The 19,096-nt window shown below is 41.6% G+C and overlaps 1 protein-coding gene across 1 annotated transcript; it reads right to left on the reverse strand.

The window, feature by feature from the left end:
- Nucleotides 1-577: 577 nt before the first annotated feature.
- On the reverse strand, nt 578-18,553 carry LOC102452447 (transthyretin). The gene is made up of 4 exons (XM_006113604.4): nt 18,402-18,553; nt 17,065-17,204; nt 4,318-4,453; nt 578-3,022 (listed from the first exon to the last, which is right to left on the reverse strand). The coding sequence occupies exons 1-4, from the start codon at nt 18,468-18,470 to the stop codon at nt 2,915-2,917; spliced, it is 453 nt and encodes a 150-aa protein (XP_006113666.3). The 5' UTR covers nt 18,471-18,553; the 3' UTR covers nt 578-2,914.
- Between the last annotated feature and the right edge of the window lie 543 nt (nt 18,554-19,096).

Below are 19,096 nucleotides of genomic sequence, written 5' to 3' on the forward strand. Positions count from 1 at the left end.
GAATGGCCTATTCCTTTCCATGTTTCCTTTTCTGTGTTATATTGATTTTGAAGATGTGATCTTGACAATGTGTGAGATTTTCCTTCTTTCTTGTGCAATAATATATATTTCAAGTTCAGTGTAGATTTAATTCTGGTCATAACATGGAAAATACACTCATTATATGGGTGAGAGTATCTAAAACCAACGGTCACTTACCTCATTCTTTGTTGAAAACAGTACCAAAGTCATTGTGGACCGCTCCATCCTCTTAGGCTATGTTTAGACTACAGAGTTTTTCCAGGAACCTGGACAAATGCTGCCGCATCCAGGGAATGCATCTGTTCTTCCAACATTTTTTGCGGAAGAGCAGACACGCTCTTTCAGAAGCCCTGTCTTTCTCGTTTCACGAGGAAGAAGGGCTCTTCCAAAAAGAGGAAGCTTTTCCAAAATTTGGCCCAGTGTAGACAGGCCAAATTTTAGAAAAGCCTTTTCTGAAAAAACAATCGGAAAAAGATACGCAAATTGCGGAGCACAATTTAGTTATCTTTTTCTGAAAAAAAGCAGCAGTCTACAGATCACCTTAGACAGCCTCTTCAGAGTTGTGCAGCTGTGTCAGATCACTTTGTGTCATGCTTCCACTTGCCTATCTCCCCTCCATGTCGCATAGATGTCCAAAAGCCATTTGCACCCAACTGTTTTCAGGTCGTCAAATTATTATCTAAATACTATAATAAATTATGGCCCAAATCAATGGCACGTGGAAAGTTAATCCCTAAAATTGGTAGTTATTTCTTTTAATTTGGCACTTTGTCTTGTAATCTAAATTGTCGCTCTATGCTTGTGATCAGCTGGATTCTTCTTTTAATAAGATTGTTGATGTCTCATCATAGAAGTCTTTATGTAAGCACTCCCCACCACAGCTCCACCTAACTTGCAGACAAGTCCTCAGTAAACATCAGCTACCCTGGCCATTAGCAACCACACAGGCTAGAAAAACACCCAATAGCTCACACTAAGGAGAATCTAACCCCTCCAGAATTTCCCTAAACACATTTCTGCCCTCCACCCTCTCCCTGCACATCATCAATTCCCACCATCATAACTGCAATGGTTTCTTGCATTCGTCCCAAGAGACTGTGGGATGTGGCTACAAATCGTTGGGTCAGGACAAGAACACGTGATGAATTTGAGAGTGATGGATGTATACTTTTTTTTTTTTAAATGTGCTCCATGCAGAGCCCTGAAATAAGGACCTGAATTTTGTGGCCATTGCTTCTAACACATATATTCAGTCTTCAATTGTGTGAAACCTAGAATTGCATGGATAACTGAATGTGGTTAAGTAAAAACATTTTGTTCTCTGTATGCAATTGTTGTTCACAAATAAATATTTAGTTATTGAGTGTAGCAAGGGCAAACATACTGTTTTTTTCAAGCTGCAATCTGAATAAGATTTACCAAAAACTGGATACTTTTTAAAACTTATTCCATTGAAACGGCACCAAATGGAAATATTTGACTTTTGTTTGTAAGAGTTATATAACAAGGGCAGAGTCCAGAAATTAGAAAAATCCAAACAGTTAATTTTTTGCTGCAGTCTTTACAGTTTTATTAATTTATTAAGTCACTTGTACCAAGTCTTCTGAACAAGCTCTCAATTTAAAGAATTTAAACTAAAAGGTCACTGGCAAACTCAACTGGTATTTTTGAGAGTTACTATTCCAGTGGCTGCCAATTCCACTAGAACAAACATACTCAATCCAGCAGACTAATCCACCAGTCTAGACAAATGATTCCCACCCACTACCCCAAAAAACAATGTCTCCATGACTTCAGCTGATCACACACAGTCTGCAGCAACCCATGCTGATTTTGCAAGATCTCTTGAGTTGTCACACAGATAACTTTGTTAAAAGTCAAGCTTCTGTCTTAGCACTTGTCTTTAAAGAGTGAGTGAGTGAGTGTGTGTGTGTGTGTGTGTGTGTGTGTGTGTGTGGAGAGCGAGCAAGAGCAATATTCTGTGTCTGTTGTGACTGATGGTGAAATCCTGATGGCGTTGGGACTGATGGTGAAATCCTGCAGAGTCCATGAGGCTGGGATTGAATTAACATGAAGTTTCATAGAACTCCACTGTGCTGTTGAAAGGGACAAATGGAGGTACTTTTCTTTTTCCAAATAGGGACACGCTTTCTTTCATTATATCTGCTTCCAGCTGAATTTGGCAAGTGCAGAGATGTTTGAGAAGATTGACAAATGGCATCCATAAACTGAATTTGGTCAAATGTTTAGATGCATACAGCATTTTGAATAAAAGTTCATGATAAAAACCATCAGTCTGTTCACTTTGCTTTTAAACTTTATCCCCTTCCCCTTACTCATTTGTGCGGTGGTGGTCTCTTTTGGGTTTGCATCCCTCCTAGAACAATGTTGTCTCGTGGCCACTTAGTCCCGTGTCATTGCCATGATACAAATAATAAATAAATGTGACTATAATTTCATTAGAATTAGTTTAGTTATTTCTGGAATTTAAGCATGTATGCTGATAGCAGACTATAGCTCTTGGTATTCACTGCCAAAATGTAACTTCTTTCAAACACATGGCATCAAAGAAAAAGGCAATGAATTTAACTGTTTTCTAACAGCATAGAGAGGGGCTCAATTACAAGTTACTGCACTAAGTCAAATGGTAATGCATGGGTGGGTTTTTTTGTTTTGCACTTCTACACCAATGCGTCCCTTCTGAACAGAGAGAAAAATTACTCGGAAAATCACAACAGTTTTGTCTTTAAACATTTATTGACTTGTCTGAGTTTTTGGCCAGGTTACAAAATAAAGACTACTATAGCAAAAAGGCATGCTGTTAGTTATAAGAATTAACAACCTCCTAAAACCCTATGGTAATTCTATCAATGGAGGGTATTGTGGGGCATACTTATTCCTGTGGGTTACTGACTACAGCAGTAGTTGAATATGAGAAGGGACTGAGGAGTGCAGCAATGGTATAATGACGGTGCCCAGAATCATTAGCAGTAAAAACCACCTGGAAAAGAAAATACTTGTCAGTTTGAAGCACAACATATATACCCCAAAACTACCTCAGCAATAGATTTAGCATACAGACTTCCCTGGAGTAGCATTTGGCTGATTTCTTTCAGTTAATGGTTTAATCTTTCATTAACTATGTAAACCTACTAAAGTAGATACAATTTAATGCCTTGAGAAATCTAAATCTCTATTAGAGGGTTCAGGACCTAATGTAAAGCTCATTGAAGTCAGTGAAAAGAGTCCTATTGATTTTATTTTTTAGGCTTTGGATTAGGCCCTTACAGACCTAATCCTGTCTGGTGCGGAGTACTTTTTAATTCTCAGAAGACAATGGAAGTGGTCTCAGTTCCTTGCAGGATCAGTCCTTAGCAATATAAAACAGGCTTGTGATTTAAAATGTAATGTAGTTTAGAGCTTCTCAGAATATTTGATTCAGTCTTTTAGGAAAATTGAATAGAATTCAATAATAAGCTGCTTTTTTTTTCCTGGAAACTCTATGTAAACATTATAAAATGTGAAAAAAATAGAAGTGCTAGGCCACCAGCCAATGAAAACATAAGGTACAATTACTCCTCAGTCCTTCTGGAAATTTTGGATAGAATAGCCTTTAAAGCCATGTTGATTTTTTTCCTTTCCCTTATAATTTATTCCTAGATGGTGTTTGTTTGAAGTTTTCCCTATCACATGCTTTAGAAATGATCTGGGGAGAAATGCACTTTAAACTTTACTATAACACATGATATGCAGGCAAAAAATGTCTGACTTTTTAAAGCTACAGGTCAGATTAAAGAGCTTTCAGTGATTTCTAGATTACCGAACCTGGAGTTGCTGTTCAAAACAAGAAAATGCCCCCAGTTTTAAAAAAAAAAAGAAAAAAAAAAAGACCCTTTTCTGATTTATATTATGTTGATACCATTCATTCATTATGGATCTCCAAAGCCTTGCAGCCATCCCAGCAATGATAAAAGCATTTCCATACTGCAGAACATTTCAGATCTTTAAGGTATTTGAATAATGCACCAATTTGAGTACAATTTGGTTCTCTGTTGGTGTGAATGGGGGCAGTTCCGTTGACTGCAGTGGAGTTTTGCCCATTTACACTAGCGGAGAGTTTGGCCCATTAACTTATGAGGGAGCTCTTTGATTCCAGTGGAATGTACTGCAGATTTTCTGCAGATGATGCTGTATGATAGGGTGAGATGCTGCAGTGCATAATGCTACTCTTTGTGCATATGCACTTTTAAAGCAGATGTTCTACTCAATGTGTAAGACAGCTGAATAAATACTCACATCAGCATATTCGTGGAATGGAGATAGGCCAAGTCTGGTCCAGTAAGAGCTGGTGTCAAACTCAATCTTGTATACCCCTTCTACAAATTGTTCATCTGTGGTGAGCTCGTGGATCTCCCCATATTCAGTGGTTTTCCTGTGATGATAAATAGCCACATTAATTTTTTATCTTGACATTCAGATGTATCACGGCAGTAGACAGTGTGGAATGTTAAGTAGCCAGTTCTGTGGCCCCCACTGAATGATTCTATTCATCTGAAATAATTCCCTATCTTCTGCACAGTGTATGCTTCCCAGCATCACAGAGCCTATCCTTGTTACCAGCTCATCCATATATATCACACATTAACTCTGAGCGACAGAATTACTACAGTTATGACATGCATTTTGGCTAAGGCCTATTTTGATTTGGTGTTCAACTTGCATGTGTGATGTGGAACTGAAAATTAGAGGCCTAGAAAAAGATTGACGTGGTATCCGGAGACATGCCATGATAGAATTATGGAAGGAGGAAGATTTTTGAGGGAAAAAGATCTGCTGACTACCTGTTAAAAGCATATGAGGCAAAACATTTTTAATTGACTCTGAATGTTGTTTGCTTTTGGGCTCATGATAATATCTCTATGTTTGTTAGTAGTATTAATTTGAATTACAGTTCAAAGGGGTCAAATTGAAGACCAGGGACCCATTATCCTAGATGCTATATAAATGAGTATTGAAAAAAAAAGCCTTGTCCAAAGAGCCCCCTACCTAGGTTAATGATAAAATCCAGCAGGAGGCTAAAACAGAAAAGTGGAAAGGAATGGGTATTTGTAACATGGGCTAGCCAGTATAAACAATTAGGTCTTTTTTCAGTTGTTCAAATGGTTACATAGATGGTTTCTAGTTCCCTGTTCTTCTTCCCTGTTTTTATTTTCTATTTTTTTCCTTTTTTCTCTCTATTTTTGCCTGTTTTTCTTGAAATATTTATGAATGGAATAACTTCACAATCCGATATAATGGTGTGATGTTATTTGAAGAAAGAATGGGTCTGAAGTCTGAAAAGCTAATAGGACTCACCAGTTTTACTGCCACCTGTGAATATGGCTGTGTAGGCAGATAACAAAGGCTATGTCTAGACTGCAGGCTTCTTTCGAAAGAGGCTCTTTCGAAAGCATCTTTCGAAAGAGCCTCTTTCGAAAGATCGCGTCTAGACTGCAGGCGGATCTTTCGAAAGAGCAATCCGCTTTTTCGAAAGAGAGCACCCAGCGAGTCTGGATGCTCTCTTTTGAAGAAGCCCTATTTACATTGAAGAACGCCTTCTTTCGAAAGAGGAACTTTCGAAAGAAGGCGTTTTTCCTCGTGAAACGAGGTTTACCGCCATCGAAAGAAAAGCCACGTTCTTTCGAAATAATTTCGAAAGAACGCGGCTTGAGTCTGGACGCAGGGGAAGTTTTTTCGGGAAAAGGCTACTTTTCCCGAAAAAAACCCTGAGTCTGGACACGGCCAAAGAGTGGGAGCTGGAAGAGAGGGATTGATAATGAAAGACCCTAATGATGATCAGAGAACAAATCAGTTGTATTGTTCCCACTTTCTTCTTTCCATCATCCTCTTTCATTATACTTGTTTTTGTCCTAGAATGAATTGTAATCAAGGAAAACAGTCTCAATGAAGGAGGAGTTGCTCTAACTACAAAGTAAAGGCATATTTGTTGGGAGAAAAGTCTAGTTCCTTTCAAGTTGCTGTAGAAACTCTGGGGCCACAATTTAGTTCAGTGGGAATAAACTTTAACAAGAATAAACTGAAAACATTAAACAATCCAAACTTTTGATTGAAATAGGTTTATCGTGATGAGAGGTTTCTAGAACTGGGATGCCATCCCTGACTTGAAAACAGTTAATTTATTCCATTTATTAATGTTTATGAACTGGCCCTTATTTAACTTTGAATAAACTGACAAAAAAGGGCAGAGTAGTTGATTAGTGAATGCTCACTGGTATTTACACTTGCAAAAGGAAGAGTGTCAGATTCTGCAGAAGTTTGTATGAATTTTGAGAGTACAAATTATTTAATCACATTAGCCTACCTATTCTAGCCATGTGTCAGTTAAACCAGCAATTGAGCCTGAGCCAAAATCTCTTATCAGAACAACTCATAGAAATTGAGTTTTTCAGTTAGGCTGTATTTTATGTACACAGAATCAATCTGTCAGATGTGAACAACCCAGAACTTGAGAGAAGATGGAATCCAGATTTAGTGTCTGCAATATTCCTTTTCTAGTTTAGGCCTATCTGGATCTGGGATTAAAACATTCCAGGGGCATTCGGATACACAGATTGTTGGTGCAATAGCAATAGAAAGAGGATACTGAACAAAAAGACTAATGCAACTAATCAGAGGGAAAACGAAGACAAGGCTACAGTAGCTTTCCGAAATATGATATATAAATTTGCATCCTATGGTTCAGGTGTGTGTTGCAGACACCAAAAAGTTAATGGCACATGGCAGTCATGAAATAAAGAGCAAAATTAACTTATTATCAATAAATTGTCTATAATTTCCATAAAAATAGCAAATAGTGAATAAGCCAGCACTGACGAGCTAAGCTTGATGGAATCATAGGTATTTTACTTCTCAAGCTTCTGTACCTTTTGGTTTGGTTGCTAATGTCTTACTTAAATCATTTAAAATCGTGATTATTACAATCTTTGTGAAGAGCAACTGAGCATCGTATTTACTTACAAATAATGTGGGATTTTCAAAAGCTCTCAACATCAATGGTAGCAGAATGAGACCCGTGCTGAGTTCGATTGAAAAATTCCACTTTGAGTATACATCTAGTGGCATTTTCCACCATCCTAGAATGTTAGGGAATTTTGCATGAGACAAGTTGCTCCCAGTCCTGTATTCAAGTGTATGGTAGTAGTACCAGGTAAAAGCCATTGCAAGCTTGATGCTGTGCTCATGAAAGTCCAATAGCAAAACTCCCATGGGGACTTCAGTGATGCAGAAGTTTGTCCTAAATTAGACCTTGTAAAAGGAAGTATCTGTTTGTGAGTGTGTAGACTATGTTTATAATGAACCTCTCCATTCATTCTTTGCTCTCATCTGATGAAGGGGCAAAAACATAATGTGGGCCATCTTCATCCATGGGATAGGGAGACATTTTCAAATTAAGAATTGAATTAAAAAAAAGTCTCTGTTATACCCGTGAACAACAGCAATTGTTTGTTTAAGAGTATGACTCCAAGAATTGCAATCAGACCCCACAATTGCAATGTGTATAACATAAAAGTAATGCCTTGTTATAGTGTGAATATCGCCTGATTTGGTTACAAGCATGGTTCCAATGTTCATTTTAGTCTGCACAACAGCCATATTTTTCATTACTGGATTACAACAAGACCAGTCTATGCAACAAACCGGTGCAATTTTGTAACCAAGTTAGGGGACTGCTGAGCGTAAACACATTCCCTGATATCCTTACATTTATTGTTGTTAATCAGTGCAGTGATATAGTTCCCCAAGGCCTCAATCGATGGATTGTAAACAAAGCTTCTGTGAGTGAAACTGACTTACACTTTCAGTTTAACGGGTTCTGCCCAACAGAGAAAAACTTATTAATGGAAAGTAAACAGTGAAAGTACAGTTTGCATACAACAGTATCTTCTCATGTATTTAGTTTGAATAGCTCAAATGATACCTCCATTTTCATTGGGAAATATTTTTTCCCTTCCGTGCTTAACTTGGCAGAAACTCATGGGCTGGAACTACAGCTTGATGGCTTGTTTAAGCATAACTGTATATTGAGTCATTTATTGAGTTTCTGCATTTGAAGAGTGTGACATAGTTGAGGGGCTGTTTACTCTAGTGGCTCTAGGCCCATTCTGTTTGGGCATTCACTGGTTGCTGTGTGAGCTGGGCGTGACCCCTACTGGCCTGCATCTGTAAGCACTGCCCAGAGGGGGATTGCCCTGAGGAACCTCAGGTCACATAGACAATGTCCCAACTGGTTCTTACCTGATAAGGGAAGTGGTCTGAACAAAGGAAGGGTGTGGTTTGGAGAAGAGGCAGTCTTGGCTGGGAAGCATGGAGAGAAGAGTCTAAGCTGAGTACTGAGGGTTCAGGGGCCTGTGGACCCCTAACGCAAGGGGTCTGAGGCTGCCTGGCCCGTCACTTTGATGCCCACATAGAACCTGGGCTGTGCTGTATCCTAGAGAAGCAATAAACCCTCTCTAGTCTACTGGCTGGCAGAGTCTCATATTGCTGCAGACAGGGTGCAGGGTTGGGGGATACTCGATGTGCCGCCACAGTGGTGTCAGGGGTAGATGGAGCTTCCAGCAACAGGAGCTTCCAGCAACAGGGTGCAGTAGAAAGAAAGGGCTTGCAAGAGACAGGCATGCTGGAGGCAGAGCAAAGCGAATCCTGCGAGTTGTGGTGCTCTGCAGCACTCGGCCGGTGAGTCCACACCCCGGGGATCAGCGAGGAGATTGCCTACTCCCGAAGGCAGACCTTGTGGGGCTGTGCAGAGAGAGCGGCCTGCCCATGGGAAAACAATCAAGGCCCAGCTGATTGCCCGGCTGGAAGAGAATGAACAGTCCAGGATCATGGATCCTGTCTCATTGGGGAGCAGCCAGACACCCCTTGGGAGTATCTCAGGCTCTCAGACTGGAGGGAGGGCTGGAGTCCGCCAGACAGATGCAATGCCCACCAGGCCATGCTCCGCCAGCAGTGGTACGTCCAGGGCGGTGTCCATCCTGACAGAGCTGCGACAGCTGGAGATCAAGCTGAGGCAAAAGGAATTGGAGTCACAAGAGAAAGAGCAGCCAGACCATAGGGAGGAACGCCAGGACTGAGAGAGACAGCGGCAGCATGAGCTGGCCATGGCGGAATGGAGAAGGCGAGGGGCCCCAACTGCAGTGAGTGGGGAGGACCCCAGGGGGCCTGGGATGGCCAGACACTTTGAGACGCTCGTGTTGGCTCAATGTAAAGATGTGGGGGACATGGACGAGTTCCTTAGCTCCTTTGAGTGATCTACACCAGAGTCCCCCAGCGGACCGGCTCCAACAGCTCACCCCCTTGCTGGATCAGAAGGCCGCAGAGATGCTCAACCAACTAGAGAATCTGCAGTCAGGCGACTGCAAATGAGTCAGAGGCCCAGCTGCACAAGTTCGGGCTGACCCTGGAGATGTACCGGAAGAAGTTCCAGGGGGTGGAAGGAGGAGCCAAGAGAGACCTATATGAATATGGCCTCCTGCCTGGCACAATACTGCCGCAAGTGGGTGTTTGGGGTCGGGGCCCAGATTGCAGAGGACCTGGTTAAATTGATGATCCTGGAACAGTTCTATGAAGCATGTCCACCCATCCTGAGCCTGGGGCTCAAGGACTGGAGGCCAGAGGACCCCCAGGATGCCGGAGGGTCGGCGGATGAGTTAACAGACAGCTGGTCCGGGTGTGAACAGGAGTCCTGGGGAGAGAGAGAATCGTGCAGAGACCGGTTCTCGGCTGAGTAACGAAGGAAATCACCTACGGGGCGAGCCCAAGAGACAGGGACCAGCCATCTGGCCCACAGAGAGACAGCCAGGGCCCGGACAGAGCCAGCCTAAAGGGACTTGCAGGACCTAACTTGCTGTGGACAAAGAGGCCACAAGAGAGTTCAGGGCAACAGGCACCAGGACAGGTCCCACAACCCAGGACTTTCTAGGGTTAACTGGCTGGTGCTGGGAGAAGGGTGGGCCAGCAGGCAAACCTCAGCTCAAAGTGTGAGGAAGGCCTCTCAGGCCAACTTCCCTGGGAGATCTGACCCTCTGGAGGTGGATTTCTCCATGTACCGGGTGGCAGCAGGGCAGCCCCTGCAGGTGGATGGCAGGGAGGTGATGGGCTACTGGGACATGGGTGCAGAGGTAATGCTGGCCCGGCCTGAGGTAGTAGCCCCAGACCACATGGTACCGAACACTCAGCTGACCCTGAGGGGCATAGACAGGATCCTGCTTAAGGTGCCAATAGCCCAGGTACATCTGAAATTGAGGGGCTAAGGACCCCAAGGAAGTGGGGGTGCACCGGCACCTACAGGACTGGGACAAGTACCTGCCGTACCTGCTGTCTGCACACAGGGAGGCACCCCAAGGATCTACCAGGTTCTCCCTGACCGAGCCATGCTACCAAAGGGGGAAGGACCCCCTTTGGCTTGCCGGGAGAGTTATGGGAGGGGAAGGCCTCCCCAGATGGAGAGTTGGGGGTGGAGGACATCTTGGCTCTCTGGGAAAGGCTCACTGAGCTTATGGGCCCAGCCAGGGAGACCCTGGACAGAGCCCAAGGGAAGTGGAAGGGCTGGTACGACCATAGAGAGTGGGCCCATGCCAGCCCCTCAAAGCCGTCCAGCAGCCGAACAGGGCAGAGCCGGCTCCTGCAGAGCACCATCAAAGCAGGCCCAAGCCAAGGGGAGCACCAATGTCACTGTCGCTGCTGTCCCCGGCGGCGGGGAGGAGGGCCAAACTTCCCCAGGTGAGAAGTGGAGTGACCCTGCTCAGTTTGCTCTTGGAGGGGGGAGATATACGATGGGCTGTTTACTCTAGTGGCCCTAGGCCCACTCTGGTTGGGCATTCACTGGTTGCTGTGTGAGCTGGGGGTGACCCCTACTGGCTGCATCTGTAAGCACTGCCCAGCGGGGGGTCGCCCTGAGGAACCTCAGGTCACGTAGACAGTGTCCCGACTGATTCTTACCTGACAAGGAAAGTGGTCTGAACAAAGGAAGGGTGTGGTTTGGAGAAGAGGCAGTCTTGGCTGGGAAACATGGAGAGAAGAGACTAAGCTGAGTACTGAGGGTTCAGGAGCCTGTGGACCCCTACTCCAAGGGGCTAAGGCTGCCTGGCCCCTCAATTCTATGCCCACATAGAACCCGGCTGTGCTGTATCCTAGAGAAGCAATAAACCCTCTCTAGTCTACTGGCTGGCGGAGTCTCAATTTGCTGCAGACGGGGTGCAGGGTCAGGGGATACTTGATGCGCTGCCACAAAGAATAAGATTCCTTCAGGGTATTTTATAAATCGTTGTTTTCCGTGTTCTAGAAAACATATGACTGAAGAACAGATGCGTCTGAATTCCTTTAGAGAAATGTTTTAATCATATGCTTTGTGGATGGAAGGAAGTTGAGAGAAAAGACAGCATTTTCATTTTGCACGCAAGGAATGTAGGGAGATGGCTCAAGGCCTTCCTCTCTTTAATAATTAATATAAAATCCTAGCTAGCAGTGTTAAAAAATCTGTTCCATTTACATTGTCTGGGACCTTTTCATTATAAAGCTGTGTGTGGTGACTGAACTTTTTATTACCTACATTCATGCTGTCTTGGGATTTATGTAATATGCTCAGTGTAAAGTGCCCTTGAAATCAATGTTATTTATCTTCCTCCTGGGTTGTATGCTGTATTGAAACTATGCCTTCAACTGTTTACAGGCATCCTACTAACTTGGACCATATTCAGTAGAATGAAATAGTGCTGTAGACTAAAAGTTGTGGCATAAATGAATTCAAATGCATAGGCAGTAGCTCATTTTCAACATTCTAACCCTAATCCATGAAAGAACTCATTCTGACAAAGGGCATGTCCACACAGCAAAGCTAAACTCGAAATAAGCTATGCAATTTGAGCTACGCTAATTGCGTAGCTTAAGTCAAAATAGCTTATTTCAACCTTTGGCACTGTCTACACAGCAGTTATTTCAAAATAGAGCACTCTTCCCCCAACTTCCCTTACTCCTCGTACCATGAAGTTTACAGAAGTTGGAGTAAGAAGCCCATTATTTTGAATTTATTTTGAAATAACGAGCTTGCTGTGTAGACACAAACTACCTTATTTCGGAATAACTGATGTTGTTCCGAAAGAATGCTCTGTGTAGACATGCCCAAAGGGAATTACTGAAATATGTGATATTTGCAAAAGTACGTTGACATCCAGTGTGAAAATAACAAGGTCACAGATAGTCAAGTGAAGAGTTAAATAGTTACCTGACTCCTAGTCCCCTATACAACTAGACTGTACTTCTTCCTCAGAACTTCTCAGCTGGAATTAGCTTCCCTTGCATGTTTTAGTTAAACTCAGTTTGAATTAAGCTTCTTAATAAAGTCACTTATTGGACTGTAACTCACCTCCTACCTTTTAAATAGTTACTTCAAATTCAAGGTGTTTTTTTCATAATGCACTAAGGGTAGTATTAAGAGACAGAATGATAGTAATTATTCATACATAGGTACATACCTTGAGAAGGGCATCTCCCAATATGTACACTCAATAATTTATTATGTCAATGGCACATGAACAGTTTTAGTTGTTGATTGTATCCAGATATTCAGAAGGTCTGTGAGATAACATATTTCCAAATTTGCCTGCCCTCGTGGACTGGGTTTTGTTTAAAATTGAGACTGAAATATTTGTAGTTTTTCTCTGATGGTCCAAAGCCTTGGTCAAAGATACAAGAAGGTATCCTTTCAAGACATTACAACTATAGCAGTTCAGAAAACAAAATTTTCATCCTAGGAGAAATTTTGATCTTTCAAAGTTAATTTTAATTCTTAATTGGAGTGTTGGAATGTTAAACCGAAGTATTGAAACTTTTTGTGACTTAAAAAATTCCCAAAATGTCGAACCAACCAGAAAACCCTGAAACAATGTGATATAATAAATGGCATTTTCATTTGGAAATGGTGATTCAAAATGACACTTTTTGGCTCAATACTCCCAGCTGTGAAACTGAAAAATCTAGTCAACATGGACAGTTTCAGGAGGAAATTTTTTATTTTGACTAACCCACATTTTTTAGAAGAAATCATTAGAGATGGTCAAAAATTTTCTCTCAGATTTCAACAGCAATATGCATTTATGTGATAGGACCCTCCAGAGAGATTCTGTATAATGCTTTCCAATGAGTAAGATAATCAAAACTAGTCAAATAATCCAAAGTGGTTTTTTTACTTTAGTTTAAAAAGCTGTAGTAAATTCTAAATTATCAATAAAATAGCAAAAGTTCTGTCATGAATTATGATTATTAAAGATCTTTTTCTCTTTGGATAAATTCTATTCTGTTTCTTGACTGCTGACCGTTTGGGGCAGGCATGCCTATTGGTGAGTTCACCTTCAGTTCACTACTCACTCACAAGCAGGAGCAGCCACACAGTTATGCACCCTTGACGCTCGGTAAAGGAAAAGTGCATCTGTTGCTTGTGACTGTTGCTGTTTGACAAGTTTGCTAACCACCTGTTTCCTTTTCCTCTCACTGTACCATACCCTAAGCTGAGCTGCCAGAGTTACATTTCTTTTATTTACACTCCTATAGCAGAACAAAGACCCAGACATTAGTTTGATTTCCTTTGGCCAGAAGATGAATATCACCCAGAGTGCACATATTTTGTCTGATTATTGTACATATATCAAAATAGAAAAGGATCTCAGGTCCCTCAACATCAGTGCATCATTGCCATTCACATTTTTCATCCTTTTCGCATCAGTCTTTTTCCTCACAGATATGACACGGCTGTGAGCTGGTAATTTGTAGCAACGTGACATATGTAGGGTACAGTCCTGCAGGCATTCAGTGGTGGATTAGTGCTTACAAATGTGAGTAGTTTCACTGAAGTACTCAATGTAATAAACACTAAGGATTCATCTTCATCCATCAATCAACTATTAAAACAAAACAAATCAGCCCTCCATTCTCAACCAATGTAATAGGATTGCAGGGACCATCCCAACAAATTTGAACGCCAGGTTCCAAATTTTTCACTTCTTGGCCCAATTATTAGCTTATTTTCTGAATTATGCAAAATGTTTGCAACTTTGGTGCACATATATTAAATTAGTTTTATACTTAAGGTCATAAGAACAGCCAAACTGGGTCAGACCAAAGGTCCATCTAGCCCACTATCCTGTCTTCCAACAGTGGCCAATACCAGATGCTAAGAAGTAGTGATGCACCTAACCTCCGTGAATTTACCTAGTTCTTTTTTTGAACCCTGGTAAAGTCCTGGTCTTCACAACATCCTCTGGCAATAGATCTATGGGGGTGTGTCTAGACTACATGCCTCCGACGGAGGCATGTAGATTAGCCAGATCGGAAGAGGGAAATGAAGCCGCGATTAAAATAATCGCGGCTTCATTTAAATTTAAATGGCTGCCCCGATCTGCCGATCAGCTGTTTGTCGGCAGATCGGGGGAGTCTGGACGTGATGCCCCGACAAAGAAGCCTTTCTTCATCGACACAGGTAAACCTGGTTTCACGAGGCTTACCTGTGTCGATGAAGAAAGGCTTCTTTGTCGGGGCATCGCGTCCAGACTCCCCCGATCTGCCGACAAACAGCTGATCGGCAGATCGGGGCAGCCATTTAAATTTAAATGAAGCCGCGATTATTTTAATCGCGGCTTCATTTCCCTCTTCCGATCTGGCTAATCTACATGCCTCCGTCGAAGGAGGCATGTAGTCTAGACACACCCTAGGTCTAGAATTACTATTAACCATGTCTTCTGGCCCAGGTTATGTCTTACGAGTCAGGGGTGGGGAACCTTTCTTGGGTCAGGAGCCACTGACGCACAGAAAAATCATTCAGGCCCAGGCTAGTAGATTTTGTGTGCTCTAGCCCCATGGGGAGAACAGCAGAGGGCTGGAGCTCCAGCACCAGCTCGCCAATGCTAAGGGGGAGCCCCAAGTCTCAGACACCAGATCAAGGCAAGCTTTAGGTTCCCCAGCTCTGCTGTAAAACTTGTAAACATAGATCTGTGTAAAGTAAAAAATAACCTAACAGTACTGCCAGCCCTGTGGTTGTAAAATCCCATGTCTGAAAATTTGTCAGCTGCTCAAACAAGTGCGATGTTTGAAAGTAGCATGGCAGTAGCCAAACACCATGCCATTTAAGAAGGAATAAAGTTTAGTGGACTTCATACAAAAACAATAAACCGGAACGTCTTATCCTCCACACTGCAGGCCTTCCTACTATCCCAGGCAAAAACAAGGAGTCAAAATTTTCCAAATTTATGCATCTAAAACCAGTTTCATAAATTCATATTTAGAGGCTTAAAAAGATTGACTTGATGTTCCGTGATACTGAACACTTGTAGTTTCCATTTACTTCAGTGGGAGCTATTGGTTCATAAAAGTGGCAGGATATATCCCTAAATCTCAATTAAGAACAATTTTACAAGGTAAGCTCTTATATTACACAACTAAGGGAATATAGTATTTAGCTTGTTCCTCTGCAGATTGCATATAGACATGTTACATATGCTTTTAAAAACTACTATTCTCATATATTTTAGAAACAATATAGTGTTCCTAATGATGGCAGAAAAACATACTGTGGTTTTTAGAGACAAATAGACTTGTCCCATCACCTGCATGAAAAACTTGGGAAGAAAATAAGTTTTGTACAAGGTTTCACTTTTTACATTTATAAATGCATTCTGAATGCTGCTTGTTCCTATATTAGCTCTTAAAAGTTTCTTCAGATCTATTCAGCTATGGTGTAGCACATGTACAGAGGTTGGTTTGTGAATTGCCCAGAGACAGAGGAAAACAATGATCTCAATGCTGCAGAGAGAAATAAATAATGTCACAAAATCTGTAGCAAAAGATATTCAGGAAGATAAACTGGCTAGGGTGCTCACTTGGGAGACCTGTCTTCAGCTCCCTGCTTCTTGCATGACCTTTGGCTAGTCACTTAATCTCTCTGTCTCAGGTCCCCATCTGTAAAATGGGAGTAATTGCTTTCCAACGTCACTCAAAGGAGTGTTGTAAGGCTAAATAGATGGCAGGCTGTGAGCTGCTCAGATACCTCACTAATATGTGCAATAAAAATGCCATAACTGGAACCAGAAACAAATACTGTGGACCCTTTTCTGCTCTCAGTTACACCAGTGTAACCTTGTCCAAGGGGCTTCTCCTGACTTCCATGTGTGTCAGTGAAAACAAGAGGGAAGGTCATTTATTGTCTTTGGCTGTGTCTAGACTGGCAAGTTTTTCTGCAAAAGTTGTTGCTTTTGCGGAAAAACTTGCCAGCTGTCTACACTGGCCGCTTGAATTTCCGCAAGAACACTGACGATCTCATGTAAGAAATCAGTGCTTCTTGCAGAAATACTATGCTGTTCCCGTTCGTGCAAAAGTCCTTTTGCGGAAAAGGGCCAGTATAGACAGCTCAGATTTTTTTTGCTCAAAAAAGCACGTCTAGATTGGCACGGACGCTTTTCCGCAAAAAGTGCTTTTGCGGAAAAGCATCCGTGCCAATCTAGATGCTCTTTTCCGCAAATGCTTTTAACAGAAAACTTTTCCGATAAAAGCATTTGCAGAAAATCATGCCAGTCTAGAAGTAGTCTTCATGTTTAGGGCTTTCTAATGAAGATTAGAGGAGAGTGAATTTGCTTGGCTTACTTCTCCACAAATAAAGCTCTGGACCTACTGTATATCAAGATGGCTACCCTGGACTATACAGAAGGTCAGGTGCACAGGGTTTTAATTTTTAACAGCAGTGGTACCACAGCACCTTTTGAAAGTGAGGATAAAAATATAAAATATTCTCTCACTAAGGTAAGATGAAAAATTCAAAGTAATTCTCCCTACTAGTATGCATTCTCTTCATGGGCCTGATCTCCCTGAACTTGATAGGCTTTAAATCAGGCTCCATAAGCATTCTTTGCAAAATAAGTTGGGCATCCAGTTAAAGTCCCCTTTATATCTCATTTTGATCTTTAAGACATCATAAAAGTTTCAGAGAACAACATAACTTACCCAGTAGCGAATTCCTTCCAGTTTCCATCTGCAGCCTTTTTAAACACTTTAACTGCTACATTGGCAGCTGGACTTCCTCTAACTGCATCCAGAACTTTCACCATAAGAGGGCACTTGGAATCAACAGACCCATGGGAAACCTTGAGAAAGTGTTTAAAAAAAAATTTGTGTAGTGCACCAAATTATAGAGGCATATTCAACATGCCTTTCTACTTCCAAAGAGCAGAAAAGCCACACTTGCAGGGTTTAACACCCTCATGAGGGCATGTTTCAAACAAAGCAGTATTTTAAACTCAGTATAGTTCACAAATAGATGTTCACAAACAGGAGGGTAATCTTAGATTGGGTGCACTGTATTACTTCAGGGATTGATTTACAAATAGCTCTGGAAAACAACATGCTAATTAAGGATGTTTCTTTAAATGAGATCAGAAATAGGACAAGAAAGTAATGAACAAGTATATGTGCAGGCTAACCACCTCAGCTTCTACATTTGATGATCAGCATCTTATCACCTCAGAAATATCCCTGGGCCTCAGAGGAAATTGCCTTCCCCATCTTTGCTATACTGTGTTTAATTCTTAGTAATAATTCAATAGCATCTCCCATCTTTGGCTCTTGCAGTATAAGAAGTAAACAAGCATCACAACACATTTATGTGGAAAGTAAAATTATCCCCATTTTACAGATCTAGGCTAGGTATAAACTACAAAGAAAAGTCAGAAAATGATACGCAAATTGTGAACCGTAATTTGCATTAACTTTTTCTGCTTTTCTTTTGAAAGAAGCTTTTCTGAAATTTGGCCCATTTACATAGGACCAGACTTCAGACAAACCTCTTTCAACACATCCCTTCTTCCAGTTTTTCCGAAATTGTTCCAAAAAAGCGGATGCGTTCTCTGGACATGGCAAAGCTTTTTCTGGGAGGCATCCTAGAAAATCTCTGCAGTCTAGACATAGTCATAAATATTGTATCACAGAGAAATAAAGGGATTTGTCCAACATTACTGTGTGAATTAAGAACAAAGTCCAGATCTTCCAGATTCCAGCCCCTTTTTCTTAACCACAAGATCTCAGTGAAACAGATGAACCACAAGGTCTTTGAAATAATATATAGATGAATCCCAAAGCTGAGTTTATTTTAAATATTACTATGAATTTTGAAGAAAATGCATGAGAAAAATGGCATTACCAGAACACTGTAGAATGACAATGGCTATAGGAATTGGCTTCAGGCTAGTAAATGCATACAATATAGAATATATCTGTGCTTGATTTCAGAGAATTTATGCTATTTGCAATCATTTTAATTCACCCTTTAGTACCAAAACACTTACCAATGGGGCAGCTTCAGCAAGAAATACCAGTCCAGCTAAGAAAATGAGATGTGCAGAATAAAAGGCCATTCTGCTTGCTGTTAGTGAGCTTCTGTGCCAGCAGCTAGAAGCTGATGGGATTTGGGATTTTATACCCAAGCCTACCACAAAACAGGCTGCTTATCTGGTGCCCATATGACTCCAAACCTGCTGATTCTGATTATTTACTTAATAAACAATCCAATCCTGCAGTTATTCCAGGCTTGGAACTGCCCTGACACTCAATGGGACTTTTGCATGCGGAAGGACTGCAGTATCATTGGAGCTAAGAGAATAAGTAACCCACACAAACATGAACCTTGCCTGGGGAGATTAGGCTTTTGGAATACCCTCTGTAAAATAATGCAAATAATTTGTTTTTCTCTGAGTGCATAGCTGCTTAGAGCAGGCCCTATTTCCGTTGTTGACTTACACTGGAAGCATTCTTCAGTCTCATTTTTTGTCTACTCCCATGCATGTTTCCTTTTTTAATTTAATTTTTTCTGAGACCCAGTTGTCCATCAGAGTGATATTTCCTTTCATGCACATTATAAGTAGAATAGGATAAAATGCTGCATGATGCATAAAAAATATGATGGTGACATCCTGGTTCCATTGAAGGCAATGTCAAAGTTCCCATTGACTTTAATGGAGCCAGGATTTCACCCTTTGTTATT

This window comes from Pelodiscus sinensis, chromosome 2, assembly GCF_052426305.1.
Source record: "Pelodiscus sinensis isolate ZL-2025 chromosome 2, ASM5242630v1, whole genome shotgun sequence".
In the NCBI taxonomy this organism is placed as follows: domain Eukaryota; kingdom Metazoa; phylum Chordata; order Testudines; family Trionychidae; genus Pelodiscus; species Pelodiscus sinensis.